Source organism: Typopeltis vanoorti, chromosome 8 (genome assembly GCF_054136105.1).
Source record: "Typopeltis vanoorti isolate ZY-2024b chromosome 8, IOZ_Tvanoo_1.0, whole genome shotgun sequence".
In the NCBI taxonomy this organism is placed as follows: Eukaryota; Metazoa; Arthropoda; class Arachnida; order Uropygi; family Thelyphonidae; genus Typopeltis; species Typopeltis vanoorti.
In genome coordinates this window covers 30,552,564-30,572,599 of record NC_143556.1, presented here as the reverse complement: position 1 = coordinate 30,572,599, position 20,036 = coordinate 30,552,564, and the positions used below count along the sequence as shown (strand labels likewise).

The 20,036-nt window shown below is 33.7% G+C and overlaps 1 protein-coding gene across 3 annotated transcripts in view; it reads right to left on the bottom strand.

The window, feature by feature from the left end:
• Positions 1 to 20,036, bottom strand: part of LOC150103899 (uncharacterized) — a 426,738-nt gene that overhangs the window by 50,120 nt on the left and 356,582 nt on the right. For all 3 annotated transcript variants that reach the window (XM_090397172.1, XM_090397171.1, XM_090397173.1), the window contains exon 20: positions 16,742 to 16,819. In XM_090397172.1, coding sequence (XP_090253298.1) covers positions 16,742 to 16,819 — 78 coding nt within the window. The remainder of the gene's footprint in view (positions 1 to 16,741; positions 16,820 to 20,036) is intronic.

The following is a 20,036-nucleotide window of genomic DNA, read 5'->3' as shown; positions in this document are numbered from 1 at the left end:
TACAGTAAATATCAGCATATCTTCTGGCCTGATCTGTGAAGTTAAAAGAGGGCTATATTGAATGATGAACAGTGAAGACCCCAAAGAAAGAAAGATTGATATCACTAATGAGTTAATTAGACTGTAAAAAATCAACCTTTGGAGATAAATAATTGAAGAGCCCAGAGTAGTTATCAGAATTAGGAGAGTGATAAAGGCAGCATATGAAATAACAACAAATTGTGGCAAGAAATTTTCAGCTCGAGCAAGTTACATAGAGGGGATTTTCAGATTAGTAATCTCTGACATGAAATGTCAAATCTCATAAAAGCACACATACTATTTTTCTTACTAAAGGAGTCATAGAGAATGTAATTTTAATAGCTGAGGCGAACATTAGTTGTTGTGGCTACCAACTGGGGTTATATGGGAAATAATAGATCGGGTCTAAATGCATATGAGTAGTGGTGCACATCATTTAAGTTTGAATTGAGGCACGAATATTAGTGGCGATATGGGGGGGGTGCACTTATTGTTGTATTTTTACTTTATTTTTTGTTATTTTTCTTTCAACTAATAGCAAAACTTTTAGATGAAAGGGGGGAAATAGAGAGAGAGAGAGAGAGAAATAGATTAACACAAAAGGAGAATCTTTATGATATATAATACAGAAAATGATTTCAAGGTGTGGCGAGAGGGATTACATACATAAAGTCTACAAAGCATAAACTGCATATTAGGATAGGAGGAGCTGTGATACTGTTTTTAAGAGAGATGGGGGGGGGGGAACATTTCTGGTTCCAGAGAAACCCTGATATCTACCTGGGTCTGGTTTCCACTGATGAGAGGAGAATTTTATTTTGGAGTATAAATAATATCACCTGTATAAAGTAAAGTTTATTATGGCTGATTTTGATATGTCAGAATGCCACTTTTCTTCATGAAATGGTTCATGTAGAGGACCAGCAGTGGAGATATGTGCATCCTTGTCTAACACCTGACTGTACATCAAATCTTTCTGTATGTTCCTCAGTTCTAATTACTGGCTTACAACTTAAGTACAGGCTGTGTAATACTCTTGGTAATAGAAAGTTTTTCACTTTTATAAATTAAATTAAACTTGCCAAGAAATTATATTCCTGTTTAATACTCTCTCTCCAAGTGTAAGCAAAGCTTAAGCCTTGGCAAGCTTAATTTAATTTACTCTTGGTAATATACAATTTACATAATGATAACATTTCAAGCAGTTTATATTTTTTTTTCCCAGACCTGAACAACTTAAATACCTATTCCTTGTTACATTCTCATGACTTCTTGATCTTTTTACATGATTCTCATGCAAAAATGTACCACTGGTGTACTTATTCCTCTGTAATTCTCATATTCTGTTTTATTTCATTTTAGAGATGGCTGTAATGATAGCACTATTCTAATTATCTGGATTTCAACCTTCTAACAAGATCCTCTGAATTATTCAGCGTAGCTACCATAAAATTTTTTATATTTCTATATCTGGACATTTCTGGTTCAATAATGTCTACTTCTATTTTATATTTATTCATATCCAAGCCATGAGTGATGGAATTTAGTCTTTTGCAGAGAGCAAAAGTATTATTATAAATACCCATAATCATAATTTTTTTTATAAATGATAAACATTTACAAAAATGTTTACCATTTTTCTATAAATTCTCACCAATGTGTGTGACATTTTCTAAATTCAGTAGAAATTTATAAAGCTGAGATCATTTTTTTTCTTTTTTTAACAAAATGTACATATTAATCAGAACCAACCAGAACTGTATTTATAACACGAAACCATTTCATTTTTTCCTAAAACAAGAAAAATTAACTTTACGTGTTTTTAGATGTGAAATTTAAATTACATTTTTAATTATAGTTTAATTGAAACTTTAATCAAAACAACTGGCATTAGAGTGCACCGCTCAGCTCTGTTCCTTAACAATGCTAGTTTCAGCCAAGTGTGTGTATGTCATTCTGATTCATCATCTCATCTACTTGATAATGGGTTGAGTCCACTAAGAAGAATGGTTCTCCACTCATCGCGATCTTTAGCCATCTCACTCATGACTTTATAGCTGGGTAGATAGGAATATTCTTCAGCAACTTTATCCAAGTACTTCTTGGTCTGTCTCTAGGTCTTTTTCTTCCTAAATATCCATTCAGAGCTAAATATGGGAGTCTATGAGGGGGCCATTCTCTGAATATGACCAAACCATCTCAGTTGATGCTTAATGATTGTGTCTATTATATTATCTGGAAAGTCTAAATCTGTTCTGACTTGATCATTAGTGTTGTGTTGCATCCAGTGGGTGTTATTAATTTTTCTGAGGCATTTCATTTCAAATGCTTGAAGTTTCTTGATTGGTTGTTGAGTTAATCTCCAAGCTTCTGAAGCATAAGTAGCCATTGGGATAATAATTGTTTTATATAATTTTAATTTTAGACTCGTTGGGATTTTTTTATTTTTCCATATTTTGTTTAGTTTATTCATGTTGGTCCAACCTAGGTTTAGCCTGTGTTTTACTGTTTCCATATTGTTGAGGTTACTAGATATAAGATTGCCAAGATAAACATATTAACTTGTTCCAGCAGATGATTTTTGAGATTTATAGAAATATTTTCTTCTCATCTACCTATCTTCATTATTTTTGTTTTATTTTCATACCATAAGTTTTACAAGAGTAATTTAAAATATTAATAGTTTTTTCTAGCTGTGGTTTAGAATCTGCTAAAATAATGATATCATCCACGTATTTTATGTGATTAATGTTGGTACCATTGATTTTTGCACCTGGTTCATCGGCTATGGTTTTACAGACTTCTTCTAGGAAGATGATAAAGAGTTGAGGTGAGAGAGGGCATCCCTGCATTACACCTTTCTCGACTCTGAAATCCTCGGTTTTAATGTTGTTCATTTTAACAAAAGCTTTGGTGTCTCCATAATAATTTGTAATAAATGTTAAAATATCTGAAACAATTTTTATGTTTTTTAGGATAGTGATCAATTTGTTTCTATTAACTGAATCAAAGGCTTACTTAAAATCTATAAAACAACAGTATATGGGCAGGTTGTATTCTCAATATTTTTCTGCTTTACAGTGGTGCCTTAGTTAACAACGGTAATCCGTTCCAGGATTACCGTCGTTAACCAAAACCGTCGTTATCCAAGGCAATTTCCCATAAGATTTAATTGAAAATCGATTAATTTGTTCCGGCTCCTCTCCACAACCATAGTACATATTAAAATGCAGATAAAACTCATTTAAAATGTCATAAAAATATGGTAAATATCATTTATTTATTATACAGTATATTTGCTACAAAAAAATTAACATTAATAAAATGAATTGCTCATGAAAACAGTTTTTAATTATCAATCTTCACCAGAAGGACAATTGGGCTCACTTTGGAGTTTTTTGACAAATGGACCTGTAAAAAACATGTCTAGGGTTGTTTGCTTCTGCCTCTTTTTTAAAATGTTTCTGAAAAACTGCATGGACTTTTCATTAAATAGATCTGCAGTTCTGATAACCTCAGATTTGTTTTGATTCCATTTCATAACATTTTGAACTTCCTCCCACTTTGCCAAAACATTTTTGATTTCAGCAGTCGTAATTTGGTCTTTCTCTCCATCCTCATCTTCAGATAAAATTTCCATTTCCTTTTCTTCACATAGCTGCTTGAAAAGTTCTTTTAGCTCGTCAGTAGTCAGTTCTCGGTCATGTATCTCCAATAATTCAACATCTTCTTCCTCTACTTCCAAGTTAAGATCATGAGCAGTTGTCACAATATCTTTTACCAATTTGTGTCCTTCATCTGGTAGCTCTTCTTGTATGCCCATTGGATGGCCAGGTGCATTATCCAAGGTTAAAATGGCTTTTAGAGGCAGATTGTTTTGCTCAAGATAGGCTTTGACAGTTGGTCCAAACACTTTGTGAATCCAGTCTCTAAATTCTATTCTTGTGACCCAGGCTTTGCTGTTAGACTTCCACAAAACACCGAGATTGGATTTAGAAACACTGAACTTTTTGGATGCTCGGGGATTCTCTGAGTGGTAGATTAACATTGGTTTTACCTTGCAGTCTCCGCTTGCATTTGCTGCTAAAAGCGATGTTAACCTGTATTGTTAACATCGGTTAACAAGACAGGTTAACATCGCTTTGGTTTATGCCCAGGAAGTGTTTTTTTTCTTCTTTCGTGATAAATGTCCTGTTGGGCATTTTTTTCCAAAATAACCCAGTCTCATCACAATTGAAGACATTGAGGTAGGTATTCTTCTTCTATAATTCTTGTAAAGCTAAAGCTATTGACAAATTTATCTGCTGCTGCTTTGTCAGCACTAACTGCCTCTCCATGTCTGACCACACTATGAATTCCTGTTCTTTTTTTAAAGCTGTCAAACCAACCTCTGCTACCTTTGAAATCATCATCTACCTCAGAACTTGATCCCGAAGTCTTCTTTTTCAAATCTTGATAAATCTGTTTAGTTTTCTGAGAGATTGCATTTTGAGATGTAGTATTGCCCGCCATTTCTCTTTCTTTGATCCAAATTAGTAATAGATTTTCCATTTGCTCAAAAAGAAGCCCTCTGACATTCAACCTTGAGGTTCCCTCAGCAACCTTAGCTACCATAAGTTCAGTTCTTCTTTCTTAGCCAAAATGCTTAATATTGTAGAATGACTGGTTTCATATATTTGAGCTAGCTGCATAACTTTCACACCTTCATGATGTTTTGCTATTATTTCTTTCTTCTGTTCAATAGAGAAAATTTTTTTCTGTTTTTTTTTCCCTCACTAGCTTTCTTTTTGGGACCCATTTGTCACACGGTAAAAAAATTCACTCTATAAAAAAAAAAGATACGCAAAATACGGTATTATTACAAATTGTACGACACTAAGACAAGGGATACAAAGAACATATCGTCACCTGAAAATAAAAGTAAAAGTTCAAAAAAAAAAAAACTTTTTGAAATAAAAAGTTAACAGTTAAATTCGAAACCCACAATTTTTGACTTAGTGCATTTTGCTTGTAAGGTGACGATATTAGATACAGCACTTACTGTAACATACACTGATTAGCAGCTTATAGATACAATGATTATTATACAGATGAGATTTTATTTTGCCTTTTGATGGCGAACGAACAGTGACACGCACAAGCCAATTTAATGTGTTACATCCTGAATGAAGATCCTTTAAAAGGAAAAAATTCATTCAGGATTTAACAAGTCAGAAAAATCAGCTGAAGAAAAAAACTTGTATTCAAGCAGAAGAAATAAAGTACTAACTGTAAATAGAATTAGAATTACCTCCTTTTAGTAGAATTGTAATACTATGTAGAGAATTGTGTACAAATTAATGATTCCATGTAAAAGAAATATTAGGTTAAATTTGTGTCCTATTAAGCTGTCTCAAATAATGTAAGTCGACAGACAGGTCATGAGTAACAGTGCAAAGGTCGCATCTGAAACACATGTATCGGTCATAAGGCCGGAGGCTACAGTGTACGTGGAAAATAATGTAAGCGCGCTTTCCTTGAAGGCAGTACCTAACAGCAATAGGGATCATCTTAAGGACATTAAAACTAAGGGTCGTACGAAAAAAAGGATACAACAAAAAGAGGGTGCTATAACATGGGATATAAGGCAATGCACCATATTGCAAGGCTTTTTGTTCCGGATTTCATCTCGAGGATTCTTGACCGGTGGTCAGAGAAAGGACGAGCCAGGGTTCTATGATGTTGGACAGCAGGCTGTTTTCCTGATTATGCTGAACAAGATTCCACGCGGAGCCATACGCGAATCATCAGCCTATGCAGAAATCGAGTCATTCGCTGGATGTCCCATCGGAAAGGAGCAGAAGAAAATAGTTCGAGCCTGGCAGCAGTAGAAAGGACGGCATAGCCAAAAGCCAAGCACTGAGATAGCCGATCGAAGGATGACCAGAACAACACATGGTAGTTAATAGACCTTCAGAAAGAACTGGGTAATGTAGAGATCTTTGTTATATGTTATGGAAGTGATAGAAGATTGAAATTTATGTTTGATTAAGTAATGTGGACAATCCTTTAGAGAACTTGAATAAGATTTCGTATATTTGAGACAGCAAAATTCTGTTGGACAAAGAATTGTCAGGAATGAATCTAATTGTATGTGACTGAAGTGTATTTTGTTTAGTAGATAACCTTAACTGAGAAAGCAACAAGTTGTATAGTATGTACTCTATGAACAGCATGCATGAGAGAATCTTAATTAAGTGTAATGTTGTCATTGCTTTCTATTGTTCTGTGTGATTAACAATTTGATCTGTCTAGGTGAACTTAATTAATTTAGAATTGTTTAATTATCTTAGCATGAGATTTAACTTAGCAACAGATTTAGAAAATTTAGTAATTTGATTCAATTTAGTTGTAATTGTCATTTAGTTCCGATAAACATGTTTAATTGCATATGTCTGAGTCATGCCTGAATTCGAGATATCAAATTACCACTTATAAAATTAGAACCATAGCGGGACAAATTTTAGATATATATGTTTAAGTAATAGATCATTGGTCACGACTGCAAAGTACTGATATTTATTTAAGTGTGTGTTAGAGTGTATGCCAGTGAATCTAGGAATATTTCTCTCAACTTGAATAAAATTCCTGTTATAGGATACTGGCTGGCGCAGTATAAACATAAATTTGCCAGTATCTGAAAAGGAAATATCCCTAGGTGGAATCTAGTTAGAATACACACAAGAAAAGATAATAGAGGTTAATGAAGTATATATAAAATAAGAAATAGAGAGAAATATAACAAATATTACAGTAGATATAACAATTGTCTATGTGAACCAACACATAAAAAATAAATGCTTAAATACTCATTTTCATCATAAAACACATTTATAACCACAAATTTTAAAATAAAGCACGGTACACTACAAGAAAAGAAACAATAAACGGAAAACATAAACAGCTGGCTATGATGGGTCAAACATATCTGAGCTTCACAGCTATGCCACGTGGCTATTCTCTATTCGACAATGTCTTCCCACGTGTGGCTGAGTGCGATCGGAAAATTCCGGTTTTTTAGATCAGATAGAGGTTAACATAATCGAGAGTCGTTAACCAAGTACGTCGTTATCTGAGGCAATTGTTAACAAAGGCACCACTGTATTATTAATGGTGAAGATATGGTCTATGGTGGATCTATGTGGCCTGAATCCTGCTTGGATTTCCTCTATGATTTTTTCTGTAAGCACCTATGTTCTCTTTTGTATAATTCGAATGAATACTTTATAACTATGACTTAAGAGTGTTATGGGTCTATAATTTTCACATATTCTTTTGTCTCCTTTTTTGTGAATTGGTATAATAATATTTTCAGTCAGTTGGGATTACTCCAGTATAAAGAATTTGATTAAATAAATTCATTAAGAAATTAATAGCTTCCTTGCCACCATATTTCTACAGATATTTCATCTTTACCCATAGCTTTTTATTATAATATTTTATTATAATAATAAAGTTTTATTTGGTTTATTGCATTTATAATTTCTGCTGGAGTTATGGGTGGTGCCTTTATATATATATATATATATATATATATATATATATATATATATATATATATATATATATATATATATATATATATATATAATCTTTTCTGTTATACTTTCCTCCTCCTGTTCTTTTTGAAATAACGTTTGATAGTAGTCCTTCCAAATTATTTTAATATTTTGTATTGACCCAGTTTCTAGATTGTTTTTATCTTTCATTGTTAATGGTTTATCTATATAGATCTTAGTTAATTCTTTGATAATTTTGTATACCGTTTTATTATCATTTCTTTTATTAGCTTCTTCGCAGAGTTTTGCTTTTTCCTCCAACCAGTTATTTTTGGCTGATATGCACATTTTATCAATTTTGTTTTTAAGATTCTTATAATGTTGTTTATTTTCTTCTGTATTTTTTATATTTAATATATGCTTTACTGTTCTTTTTTCTTCTAAAGTATTTAGAATTTCAGGGGTTATCCATTCATGATTTGGTCCTCATGTTGTACCAACTATGTTTCTTGCAGTACTTGTAACAATTTTTTTACCTTGATTCCATCTATTTTCTATATTGTCATAGGAAAATTTTCTAAACTCATTTCCTATTAGTGTCTGATAGTTATCTTGCACAGATTTCTCTTTCAGTTTTGACAGGTCCACTTTGTTGATAGGAGCTCGTGATTTACGATACTTGAATTTTAGTTTAATTTTTGCTGCAAGCAGTTCATGGTCAGTGTCGAAGTCTGGAGTTTTTAAAGTTCTAACATTCTGCACTGATGATTTCCAATTGCGTTTGATTAGAATGTAATCAATCCAGTTCTTTATTGTACCATCTGGTGAGGTCCATGTATATTTGTGGGAAGGTCAATGGAAAAAAAGGGTATCAGATAAATAGATTGTTTGCTTTACAAAATTCTAATATTCTTTCTCCTCTTTCATTTCTGTTATCAACTCCAAACCTGCCCATCACATCCTCCATGCCTGGGGTATGGAGGATGTGATGGATTTCCCAATTTTGGCATTAAAATCACCATTCACTATTAATATATCTTTCTTATTGGTCTTGTCTATGAGATCTTGCAACTTAACATAGAAGGTATCGATTTCTTCATCTTCATGTGACTAGTCAGGGGCGTAGATTTGAATTATTGTAAAGTGAACATTTTTTTCTTTACCTTTTAATCTGATAGTGATCATTCTTGGGCCATGTGGTTCTATGGCCATGAATGCATTTTGTAGCCTATTGTTCACTAAAATGGCGACTCCTTCTCTATGTATATTGTCCTCTCTGCCCGAGTAGAATAGTTTTCCTGAATTTAGGTTTATAATTCCTTCTCCTGTTCAATGGGTTTCAGCCAAGCCTACAATGTCACATGTAATCCTAGCAAGTTCTTTTTCCATCAAATTTATTTTCCCAGGTTTTAACAGTGTCCTTATATTTAAGGTTAAGAGATGCAAAACTCTATTGGCTGACCACATACTAAACTTCTCGGCTGCTCCCTGTGATCTAGGATCAGTTGCGTCGGTTTCCTCGGATGCAGTAATATTCTCTTGACACAGTGGAGACTCCTGATTCATAGGGTTGAATGGCAGAATAATGCAGCTGGCTTGCCACTCCTCTGCTGAATCCTTTGGTCCACGACTCCTTATTCTTTATTCGGAGCAACCCGTTGGGGTTTCCCTCATCTGCCACCCAAGGGACGCGCCTGGTAGGAGTCGGGTCTCCCCCAAGCATTCTGATTAGATAGGATAATTATGATAGTACTATGCGAAAAAGTTACACCATTACTAACTTCCAATCACCAATTTTCTTCCAAATTAATCTGTTATCTGTCAAAATTCCAACATTATCAGATTTTATATTTCTCTCTTTTAAGGCTCTTTTTACCGTATCAATCCATCTACATCTTGGTCTTCCTCTGGGTCTTTTCCCTGACAACATCACAAAGAACACTTGTTTTGCTAATCTTTCCTCTCCCGTTCTGTTTAAGTGACTATACCATCTGAGATTGGCTCCAATAACACACTCATGAATGCTAACAATGGCAAGTTCTTTCTTAAAGTCCTAATTTTTAATATGATACTGCCAATGATTTCATCTGTTCACTCTCCTACTCTTCTTCAGAACTCACACATTGGTTTTTAGTCTTTTATCAAGTGTTTTATTTTTCTAACCAAGCTCTCAGAATCCATAACTATAAATTGGTTTGAACACTGTCTTGTGTACAGCTAATTTATTGTTTTGACTGATTTCTTTCATATTTCATATACATTTATTCATCTAACTTCTTACAATAACAGATTGATTACTACTATTCTCTATTTTCATATTTAATTTACCATCTTCACACAGTTGATTTTATCAATGTTTCTGCAAATTTTCATTGTCTTTGTCTTTTATTGCACTAGCTATTCAATTTAGTCAGGGAATCTTGACGACTTGCACTGGATTGATTCAAAAGTAAAACATCATTTGCATAAAGTAAAGAGCTAAGATTAACATCTCCAATTTTGATATCAGGCTTAATACCATTTTCCTTCATAATGTCATCCATATAGATAATGAATAACAGTGGGGATAATGTGCACCCTTGTTGCGTGCGCGCGCACGCACGCACCTGATTTTATCTCAAACTCTCTCATCTTTTTGTATATCCTTCGTCTATCTACTGACTTACAGCTTAAATAGAGATTATGTATTGCTTGATATAATATCCCATTAACACCATATAACTGTAGCATTTTGAAGGGCTTTCCTCTTGGCACTTTGTCATGACTTTTCCACATCAACAAACTTAAATACAAATCCTTGTTATATTCCCAAAATTTCTCAATTATTGGTCTTAAAGTGAAATTGATTAAAGTGATTCTGACAACCTCTCTTTGGCCTGAATCCAACTTGTTCTTCACCAAGCTTCTCAACCGTTTCTCAAGTATACTTGTATAAATCTTCTAGGGACCACTCAGCAAGAAAATACTTGTGTAATTCTCACATTCATTTTATTTCCCTTTTTATTGATGGGTATTATAACAGCTCTGCTCCAATCATCTGGGATTTCACCATCTGACCAGACCTTCTGAATTATGAAACGCAGCCACTGTAAAACTTTTATACCTCCATATCTGAGCATTCAAATTTCATCCACTCCAAGCTGCCTTTCCACATTTCAGGTTTTTGATGACTTTTTCTACTTCAAGTATGGATGTGTATTCCTGACTGCATTCCTGTTGGGAGTTTTCTACCATCATGCTGACACTAGTTGTTTCATTTAGCAGTCTTTCAAAATAATTACTCCAGACAACTAGAACAGCTTTATCTTCAGTTTTCATGTCACCTTTATCATCTCTAATTCCTTTTACAGTGCTCTTTCCTCCATTTTTAAGCTTTTTCAGCAGCTTCCAGAATATTAATATTATTATCTGAGACCTCCAGGGAGTTAAGGACTCATTGAGGGAAGCTATAAATCGCTCAAACCAACCGTCATACCTTCTCTTAAATTCATTCACAGTAGATGCACAAACTATTCCACTCATTCACTCACTGCTCTGTGAGAGAAAAACATAGCTCTTACCCCTTTCTTCACTGAGAATAAACTTAACTTCCATGGATGCCCCCATGTTCTTTACCGAACTTCCATATAACAAAAAATTTCATCAGATGAAATCCTATAACACCCATTCAAAAGTTATATACCTCTCTCATATCACCCCCCACTTTCTCCTATTAACTACAGTCTGTAATCCACATATCACAATCTGTCTTCATCATCTGAATCCATAATCCAGGTATAATCTTTGTAGCTTGTCTTTGAACTCTTTCCACAGCTTTTTTTTTATCTCCCTGGAACCCAGGAGAACAAATCTGCACACAATAATCCAAGTGTGGTCTTATTAAGGCCTTATAAAGAGGAAAAATGACTTCTTCATCCTTACAACACTTCAGAATTGCAATTATCCTTTGAGTTGTATTTGCAACTTTTACTATGTGACCTCTGAACTTCAAATTCCTATCCACCATTGTGGCAAGATCCCTAGCCTCATCAGTTTCGTGTAGCATAACCCCGCTAATATAATATACCACTGCAAATTTCATCACACCAAAGTGCAAAACTTTACACTTACTAATATTAAACTGACAGCCATTTTCTTCTGCCCAAATTTCCAGCCTAATCAAATCATTTTGTAAGTGCTGGATATGAGTAGCATCCCTGATTGCCCTGCCATCAGTGCATCATTGGCAAACAATTGCACATCTCCTGTTAGATCTTCCTAATGTCATTAATGTACACATTGAACAACAATGACCCAAGAACTGAACCCTGTGGTATACACCACTGGTCACCTTAAATCTGGCAGATTCACACCCACCACATACCACTTTTTGATATCTATCTGTCAACTATCCATTGATCCAAGTCAAGAGTTTATATTTCATTGCACATTAGGTCAGATGTCATATTCACAACATTCCTTAAAAGACTACATAGTGGTCTCCTCCCAGTTATGCAGCTTTAACCCTTAAGCACCCCAATATTAATTTAAATGTTTAATAAAAGTTTAAATACATATTTAAATATTCTTAAAAGGGCTTCCTAACCTAAAGTTCACAATTCATCTTATACAATGCTACTAAAAGTTAAGATGAAAAGGCCTGCCAAATTTTACAAGTTTAGCTAGGCCAGTATTCTTACTGCAGCACATACCTCCCCTCCAGTTCTCTTAAACAATCACTCATAGGCAGGGCTTGAAAATGTGCTCATGATAAGCAACAAAAATTTTCAGCAGATGAAAAAAAGACCAAAGTTTCAGTTGAAAGTGTCAGTTTTTATTTACATAATGCTGATTCTGTTTCCTGTTTTATGTTGTAAATAGTTAAAAAAAAAAAAAAAAAAAAATATATATATATATATATACATACATACACACATATATTTAACTTATCACAAATATTGGGGAAGGCTGGTCATCACAAATATCTGTTTTGCTCATTATCACTTATTTTGTCATAATGGTATAGACCAATGAGAAAATTAGGTTACTCGCACATCATTTTATCTTACAGAGTGCTCAGTTGCACTGCAAGGTAACCAGTTAATTGCGATACAGTAATCTGAAATACATACATAGCAGACATTGATAATTGATCTCATTTCTTACACAGTGATGGAATGTTGGATGCGACTCTTAGTAGTGGATATTAAAATTCTGAAAGTTAAGAAAGAGGTATTTATTTTCCCTAAATATTTTATTATATTGATTCTAACCTATGGCATCAATGACAATATCATATTAAAAACGAGGATATAAGGAAAGAACTTGACATTGTTAACATCCAGGAATGTGTTAGAAAAACTAATCTCAGGTGGTATGGTCACTTAAAAAAGACCCAGAGGAAGACCAAGATATAGGTGGATTGATACATTAAAAAGTGCCTTAGAAGATAGAAATATAAGATCTGATAATGTTGGAGTCTTGACAGGTAACAGATTCATTTGGAGGAAAATTGTAGATAGGAAGTCAGTAATGATGCAAATTTTACATGTAGTACTATCATATCCTGATACCCCTTGAGGGCACATGGCAAGAATTTGATGATGATGATTCTAACCTGTCAGAATGACATCACTGGCCCCACTCATCCACCAATGTTTTAGAGCCAATCAGAATTCAAAAATGCACTAATATAGTTAGTTATATGTGTAGAGGTTTTATTTTATTGAGGCTTTTTAATACAAGTAGAAATTGTTTGCTTTTGTTTCATAAAAGTGATTCAAGACATATATAAGTGTTAGGAGAAAAAATGTAGCAGAAACTGGAATTATTAATAAAAATAAATAAATAATAAATGGTCTTGTATTGCTTATAAAATGCATGACGTTTTTCTTCACAGACTGATAAATACATGTTAGTGTTTATGTAATCTCTGAACTTATGGTTCATGTTGCTCCTATTTTTTAATTCTTGATATAAAGAGATAAGAAAGCTTTTCATTTTATGGAGCACCCTTTTATCAGGATTATCTACAAACAAGTTTACATTTACTGCTCTCAATATACTATAATACTTTTTTTAAAATGTATCTTTCAAAACTGATCCCTGAGATTCCCTACTAATCAATTTCTTAAATGTAAAGCTCAGGTGCTGGTTTAAGTTTATAATTAGGTTTAATGGAATGAGGCAGCACACAGCAATAATTAAAAATAGGTTTTAATAATTCCAATACTTTATGTCTCTGCCATGGAGACATCTGGGATCATCACGAACCATGGGCTCACTGCCTGCCCGTTGATGTCTGATGCCTGCTTCACTATTTTCTTCCACCTTTCTTTGTCCAGTGCACAGTGTTGCAGTTTTTGTACACCCATTCCACACCAGTCTTTTATATCGTCTATCCATTCTCTGTATGGTCTACCTCTTCTGTTTAAACCATCCAAAATACCAAACATAAATGTCTTTATCTACTGGTCCTCACTCATTCTACAGATGTGTCCAAATAATTGCAGCTTCCGTTTTACAATCTTCTGCATTAGATTCTGTTTTGGTTGTATCTTCTGATAGAGCTCTTCATTGGTGATTTTCTGTACCCATCCTATTCTTAGAATCTTCCTGTAACAAGGGAATTAAAATTTTGGCATTCTTTCCAATGCCAAAATTCCTTTTCTTGATTCCTTGTTTATTACCCACTTTTCAGATCCATACAGTACACAGCTGAAGATGCATGTTTCAAGTACTCTTAGTTTTGTTTGCAGGCTGATCACTTTACTTTTCCAGATGTTATGCATGGCCTTCAGATTTGTTCTTTCCTTTGCAATCCTGATCTTTATTTATTTTTTAAAGTCCAAGTCATATGTCAGTTTACTTCCCAAATATGCGAATTGTTCTACATTTTCTATATCAGTTCCATCAACTTGTATTTTTTGTTTCATGTTCTTCTCACCAAATACCATTGTCTTTGTTTTTTCCAAGTTTATAACAAGTCCAAATCTCTTCCCTTCCTCATTTAACAGTTTCAGTGTTTTTTGTAGTTCTCTTTCGTCTTCTTCAATAATAACAATGTCATCTGCAATTCTCAGATTGTTAATTCTCATTCCATATACAGATATTCCTTTGACATCTTCTTTCAGTTTGTCCACTGCTCTTTCGAAATGTGTGATGAAAATGCTTAGTGATATTGGGTCTCCTGTCTAGTACCTCTGCTTGTTTTAAACCATTTCCCCAAATCATCACCTATTCTAACTGCTGCAATTGCATTCTGATAAACATCTTTTAATATAGCTATTAGTTTTTTATCAATTCCATAGGATTCCAGAACTGCTAATGTCACTTTCTGGTTAATACTGTCAAATGCTTTCTGAAAATCAACAAAGCAAGTATATATGTTTTTGTTTTTTCTCCCAGCTATTAACCTCATTGTCAAAATCTGTTGAATTGTAGTTCTATCCTTCCTAAATCCTGCTTGCTCGTCTGCAAGGTATGCTTCCAATTGTGATCTCAATCTTTCTGTCAATATGATCATCATCAATTTACCAAGGTGACTTATCAAGGCAATTGCTCTATAATTTTTACATTCTAGCTTATTTCCTTTCTTGCATAATGTTACTAATATTGATTTCACCCACTCCTCTGGCATTTTCTCTTCTTTCCATACCATATTACATAGTTGGTGCATTTCTGTAACCATACTTGCACCATCATATTTAATCATTTCTCCTGTAATGTTATCATTACCAGGACTCGTTGTGTTTTAGTCATCCTATTGCTTTTTCTACCTCTCCTCTTAAAATGTCCATATCATGCTCATTACCTGGTGGTGATATCTGCTTCAATTCTTCAGTCAGTTTTCCAACGCTATCTGAATCTAGTTTTTTTCTTCATATAACTCACTACAGTATCTTGTCCACCGCTGTACGATATTTTTAAGATTTAAGAGATTTAAGATTTAATATTTTTAAAATCTTGAGAAGTTTAGCACAACGCTTAGGTTTTTTTTTTTAAATCAGCTGTTGATTCAAAAAAAAAAAAAAAAAACCTAAGCGTTGTTTGTACTTTTCAATTTCTTCATAACTAATCCTGCTACAATGTCATGTGATCTGTTTATATCTTAACCACTAACCTACTAATCACCTCTTCAATTTTCAATCTAACATTAACTCTTTCAACCTAATATCAAGCTTAGCATACAGCATCCTATCAATTCAATCCAGATAGGTATAAAATTCATTTATCTCATACTCTCAAAGCCTGCATCCAATGCACATGTTACCCTTTGTTTAAGTAACATTGATAAAAACCAAATTGTTTAAAAAACCATGCTATATCTCATACATACTTTGCAAATAGAATTGATCAGACTTCTATTCATCTTTGCCATTGTGCAAGGGTGATAAAAGTCATTTTCTTTTATTATAACTTCTTGATATTTTCTGGCATAACATATTTACTAAACTGCAGTTAAGACTAATGTCATCTCTCTCTCTCTCTCTCTCTGTCATATGCATTTTCTTAGAATCCACAGTGATATATCGATCATATCCCACTAATTCCTGTGAAAATGATAGTATATCATAGATCTCTTCCTCCATTGTGCAAAACTATGAAACTATAAACTACAGTTGTTCTTTTTTTTTTTATTATTCAACATAAATCTAAACTTATATTCTGTTAGTAAGTAGACACTTGTAAAAGTGTCTAAAGTCTTCTTTACATGCACAGAATTAACCAGATCTGTTCGTTTTTGGACTTATAATGGGTCAAAATAGAAAAACTGCTTGATTTTATATTGTGGAATAATTTTGTAGCTGTGTCTTAATTTATATTTTGTTCACATTTTTTCAAAGAAAATTAGAAACTAGGATAATGATTACTTTCGAAAAATAACTTTGTAAAAGGGTTCCCCCCCCCCCCCAACCAAAATACAATGTCTGCATTAGCAGAAAACAAGATTAAAGAAAAAAAATACAGTGAGAATCAATAGTTAACTTTGATAAACAAATACTGTTATTCTTTCTATTGGTGAGATCATGATTTTACTGCACATCTGCTGTCACACAGCAGAACAACTGGAATGTTTTCCATATCTATCCAGAAGAAATTTGTCGAAGCCTATATTATGAGTATGTTATTATTTATTTTTGTAGAGTGATGTGTCTGAAACATACACAACAGTAAAATTAAAATAATAAAAAAATACTTACTTTATCATACCAACACTTAAAACTATACAGGGAACATTTGCAAGTATCTGAAGAACAATCATCAGTACACTGGCATCTCTGCAATTACAAATAATAGTAACAATTATAATGCAAAAAAATAGCTTTTTTTTTAATCCATGTAAATTAAAATTCACATGGATATTTTAAAAGAGAAAGTTAAAAACAGAAGACTACAAGTATATTTTTTCTGCAAATATTTCTAAAAAATTACTAATGAGGATCAATAAAACTTGGCAAACATTTCTCAGCTGAATACCAACTTTATTTTCATTCAACATCTGAGATGCACACTACCCTTTTACTTATAAGCAATAGCAATCATGTATTCATTGGTCATACTAATTACAAACCAACATGTTAATTTTTTAGCCACACCTATTTTTTTTTTAAAAAAAAGGAAAGGAAAAAAATTATAATTTTTGGTAAAACCAAAAAAGTGATCAGGTTAGGACAGTGAAGATAGCACAGATGATGAATGTTCCCTGACAGCATTCGGCTACATGAGAATCATCATCATCAAATTGCTGACATATACCCTCAGGAAGTGTACAGGATCTTATGGTAGTACTACATGAAAAGTTACATCATTACTAACTTCCTATCAACAGTTTTCCTCCAGATTTGCCTGCTTTCAAGTCAGCATTCAAATAGTATCAGATTTTATATTTCTCTCTTTTAAGGCAATTTTTACTATATCAATCCACCTACAGCTGGTCTTCCTCTTGATCTTTTTCCTGGCATCCTGGCAATGAACACTAGTTTTGCTAATCATTCCTTTCCCATTATGTTTATTCTATGTTTTTAGCAAAGTTTTTACCATGACTCCTGTTTAGCTAATTTTAACATTTTACACATGAGAACAACATATTAAATATTGTGAAAGTCTTAATTCAAGGTATAACAGGAATGAATTGAAAAGGACCGTGACTGTTACAAATAACTACCAACCCCAAATCCATCTGTACATAACCCTCAAATGATTTATCCTCTTGACTCTAGGTATCCTATTTGATACTGTTTTTCTTAAATATCCTTTGATCGTTTTCCATGTACTGTAACATCTTTCCCTTGCAGTTTCTTAAACCATATCGCTGTTCTAAGCTCCCTCCTGAAGTTTGTCACAATCACCAACTTTGTAATTTCACACATAAGCCTTCTTAACTGAAAATTCACACAGTCAACTCTCAGGTTAAGCATGATTACTCTCGTAACTCAGAGGCAAAGTGGTTACCTTGGTTATGAATACATTTTTTGATGTTGTCACCAGATCCAGTGTTCTTGGAACCAAGGTCCCAGAATCAACATGTTGTATTAGATAATTCTCTCTATATACATAAATTCCATATTCTAAGGCAGATGTGGAATTTATTGGCATTACTGGGTTTTTTTTCTGTTATCATTTAGCCTAAATTCTCTGAATTAACTGTGCTTTTATAGGGCACCTGGATAGAACATTAATTTATTTTCAGTTAATTTGAATTGTTTCTACTATATTCAAATTTTAGATTGAGTAAAGTAATTATTTTCTCCTGGTGTGTTGTTAATAGCATAGATAATGAGGATCGTTAAGTAGGAGTTGCAAAAGAAAATGTTGTGGAGGATAAATAAGGAGAAGGATAACTAACATGGTGAGGAAGGCAAATAAGATAAGAGAAAATTAGCTAAAGCAGACCATAATCATTCTTCTATTTGCTTGCAAACAGATTCTTTTAAAGGAAAATAAAAGAATGATTATGGTAAAATAACTATGATGAATGCTGATGACATGGAGTTGAAGAAGCAGAGGAAATAGCTGAATTACCGAATGATCACTTTGGGAATGGGTAACATCCAGATAGTGATAATGAAGTGATTGATGTGACGAGGATCAAAACGAAAACAGAGGCAGATGAGCTGAAGGTGTTAAGAAATCCCAATTTAATACAGCCATGGAATCAGATGGGATATCAGCCTATGTGTTACAGGAAAGTGCAGAAGAAATGGCAGTTTTCCCAAACCAGACTGTAAATTAATGTCTCAATACTGACAGAGTTCCGAGGGAGTAGAAAGAGAACAAGATAGTCCTATTACATAAAAGAGGTACCAAGACAGATAAAACAATTATAGACCAATTAATATTTCAGGCACAGGGGGGGGGGGGGCACAAGAACTGGATGGCAAATTGGTTAAGAGCAAAATTAAGGAATGGGTGTAGGAATGCAATACTCTATGGGAGGGCAATATACTTTTGTAAAGGGAGGTCTTGTCTTAGTATTATTACTTTCTACAGCAAACCACTGAAGTTGATAACAGAAATGCTACATGATTAGATGGGAGAGAACAAAAGAGCATGCTTCGAAGTTGCATACTAGTGTGGTAAGCAAGGGTGTGAGAAACAGATCTTTTGCTTGGAGAGCTGTGAATGACTGAAATGAGTTGACCAGAATGCTTTATATGAGTGAAAGAATTTAAAGAAAGGTATGATAGGCATTGGGTAAATTGGTTAGTGTAGGCCTCCTGTGATAAGTCTTTGGACTGCAAGGAAATGCCTGTGTAATAATCATAATATTCTGGAAAAATAAATTCAAATTTTACCACATTAAATGCAACAATTCTTCCATGGATATCTCAACATACATGACAGCTTTTTTTTTTTTTTAATCTAATGGATGTTTGTGATTGTTTGCGAAAATACTACTGGTAGTAGACAGCAGATGGCGTTGGTGTAGATGGATGCGGTGGAAATGGAGAGTTGTAGAGTAGGTTCCCTCTCTTGATGAGTCTTTGGACTCCCTGGAGGTGTCATGTAATAATAATATTTGTGTGCAACAGTGATATAGTGTTTAGTGTAGCTATTTTCCAAGCAGTTAACCCAGGTCCGGTTCCTGGCCGTGGCATGTTGTTTTATTTTTGCCAGCCTGGTTGGTCGAGTGGTTAGCACATTCGCATGGGCATGGATGTTTGTGATTGTCTGTGAAAATACTTGTGGTGGTGGTGGATGATAGATGCCGTTGGTGTAGATGTTGGTAGTTGTGGTTTGTTGTATAGTTGGTGGCCCTCCCTTCTGGAGGTGTCATGTAATAATAATAATAATAAACGTAGCCAATATTCTCATTATTTTATACATTTAAATTTATGCATTTAAAACGCAAGTAATAACTAAACCAAGTAGGGAGATATAGTTATATAGTTTGTGGATTAAGCAGTGGAGACAGAGCTGAAGAGTAGATGACCTCCCTCAATGAGTCTTTGGATTCCCTCCTGGAGGTGTCATGCAATAATAATAAACAGGTAG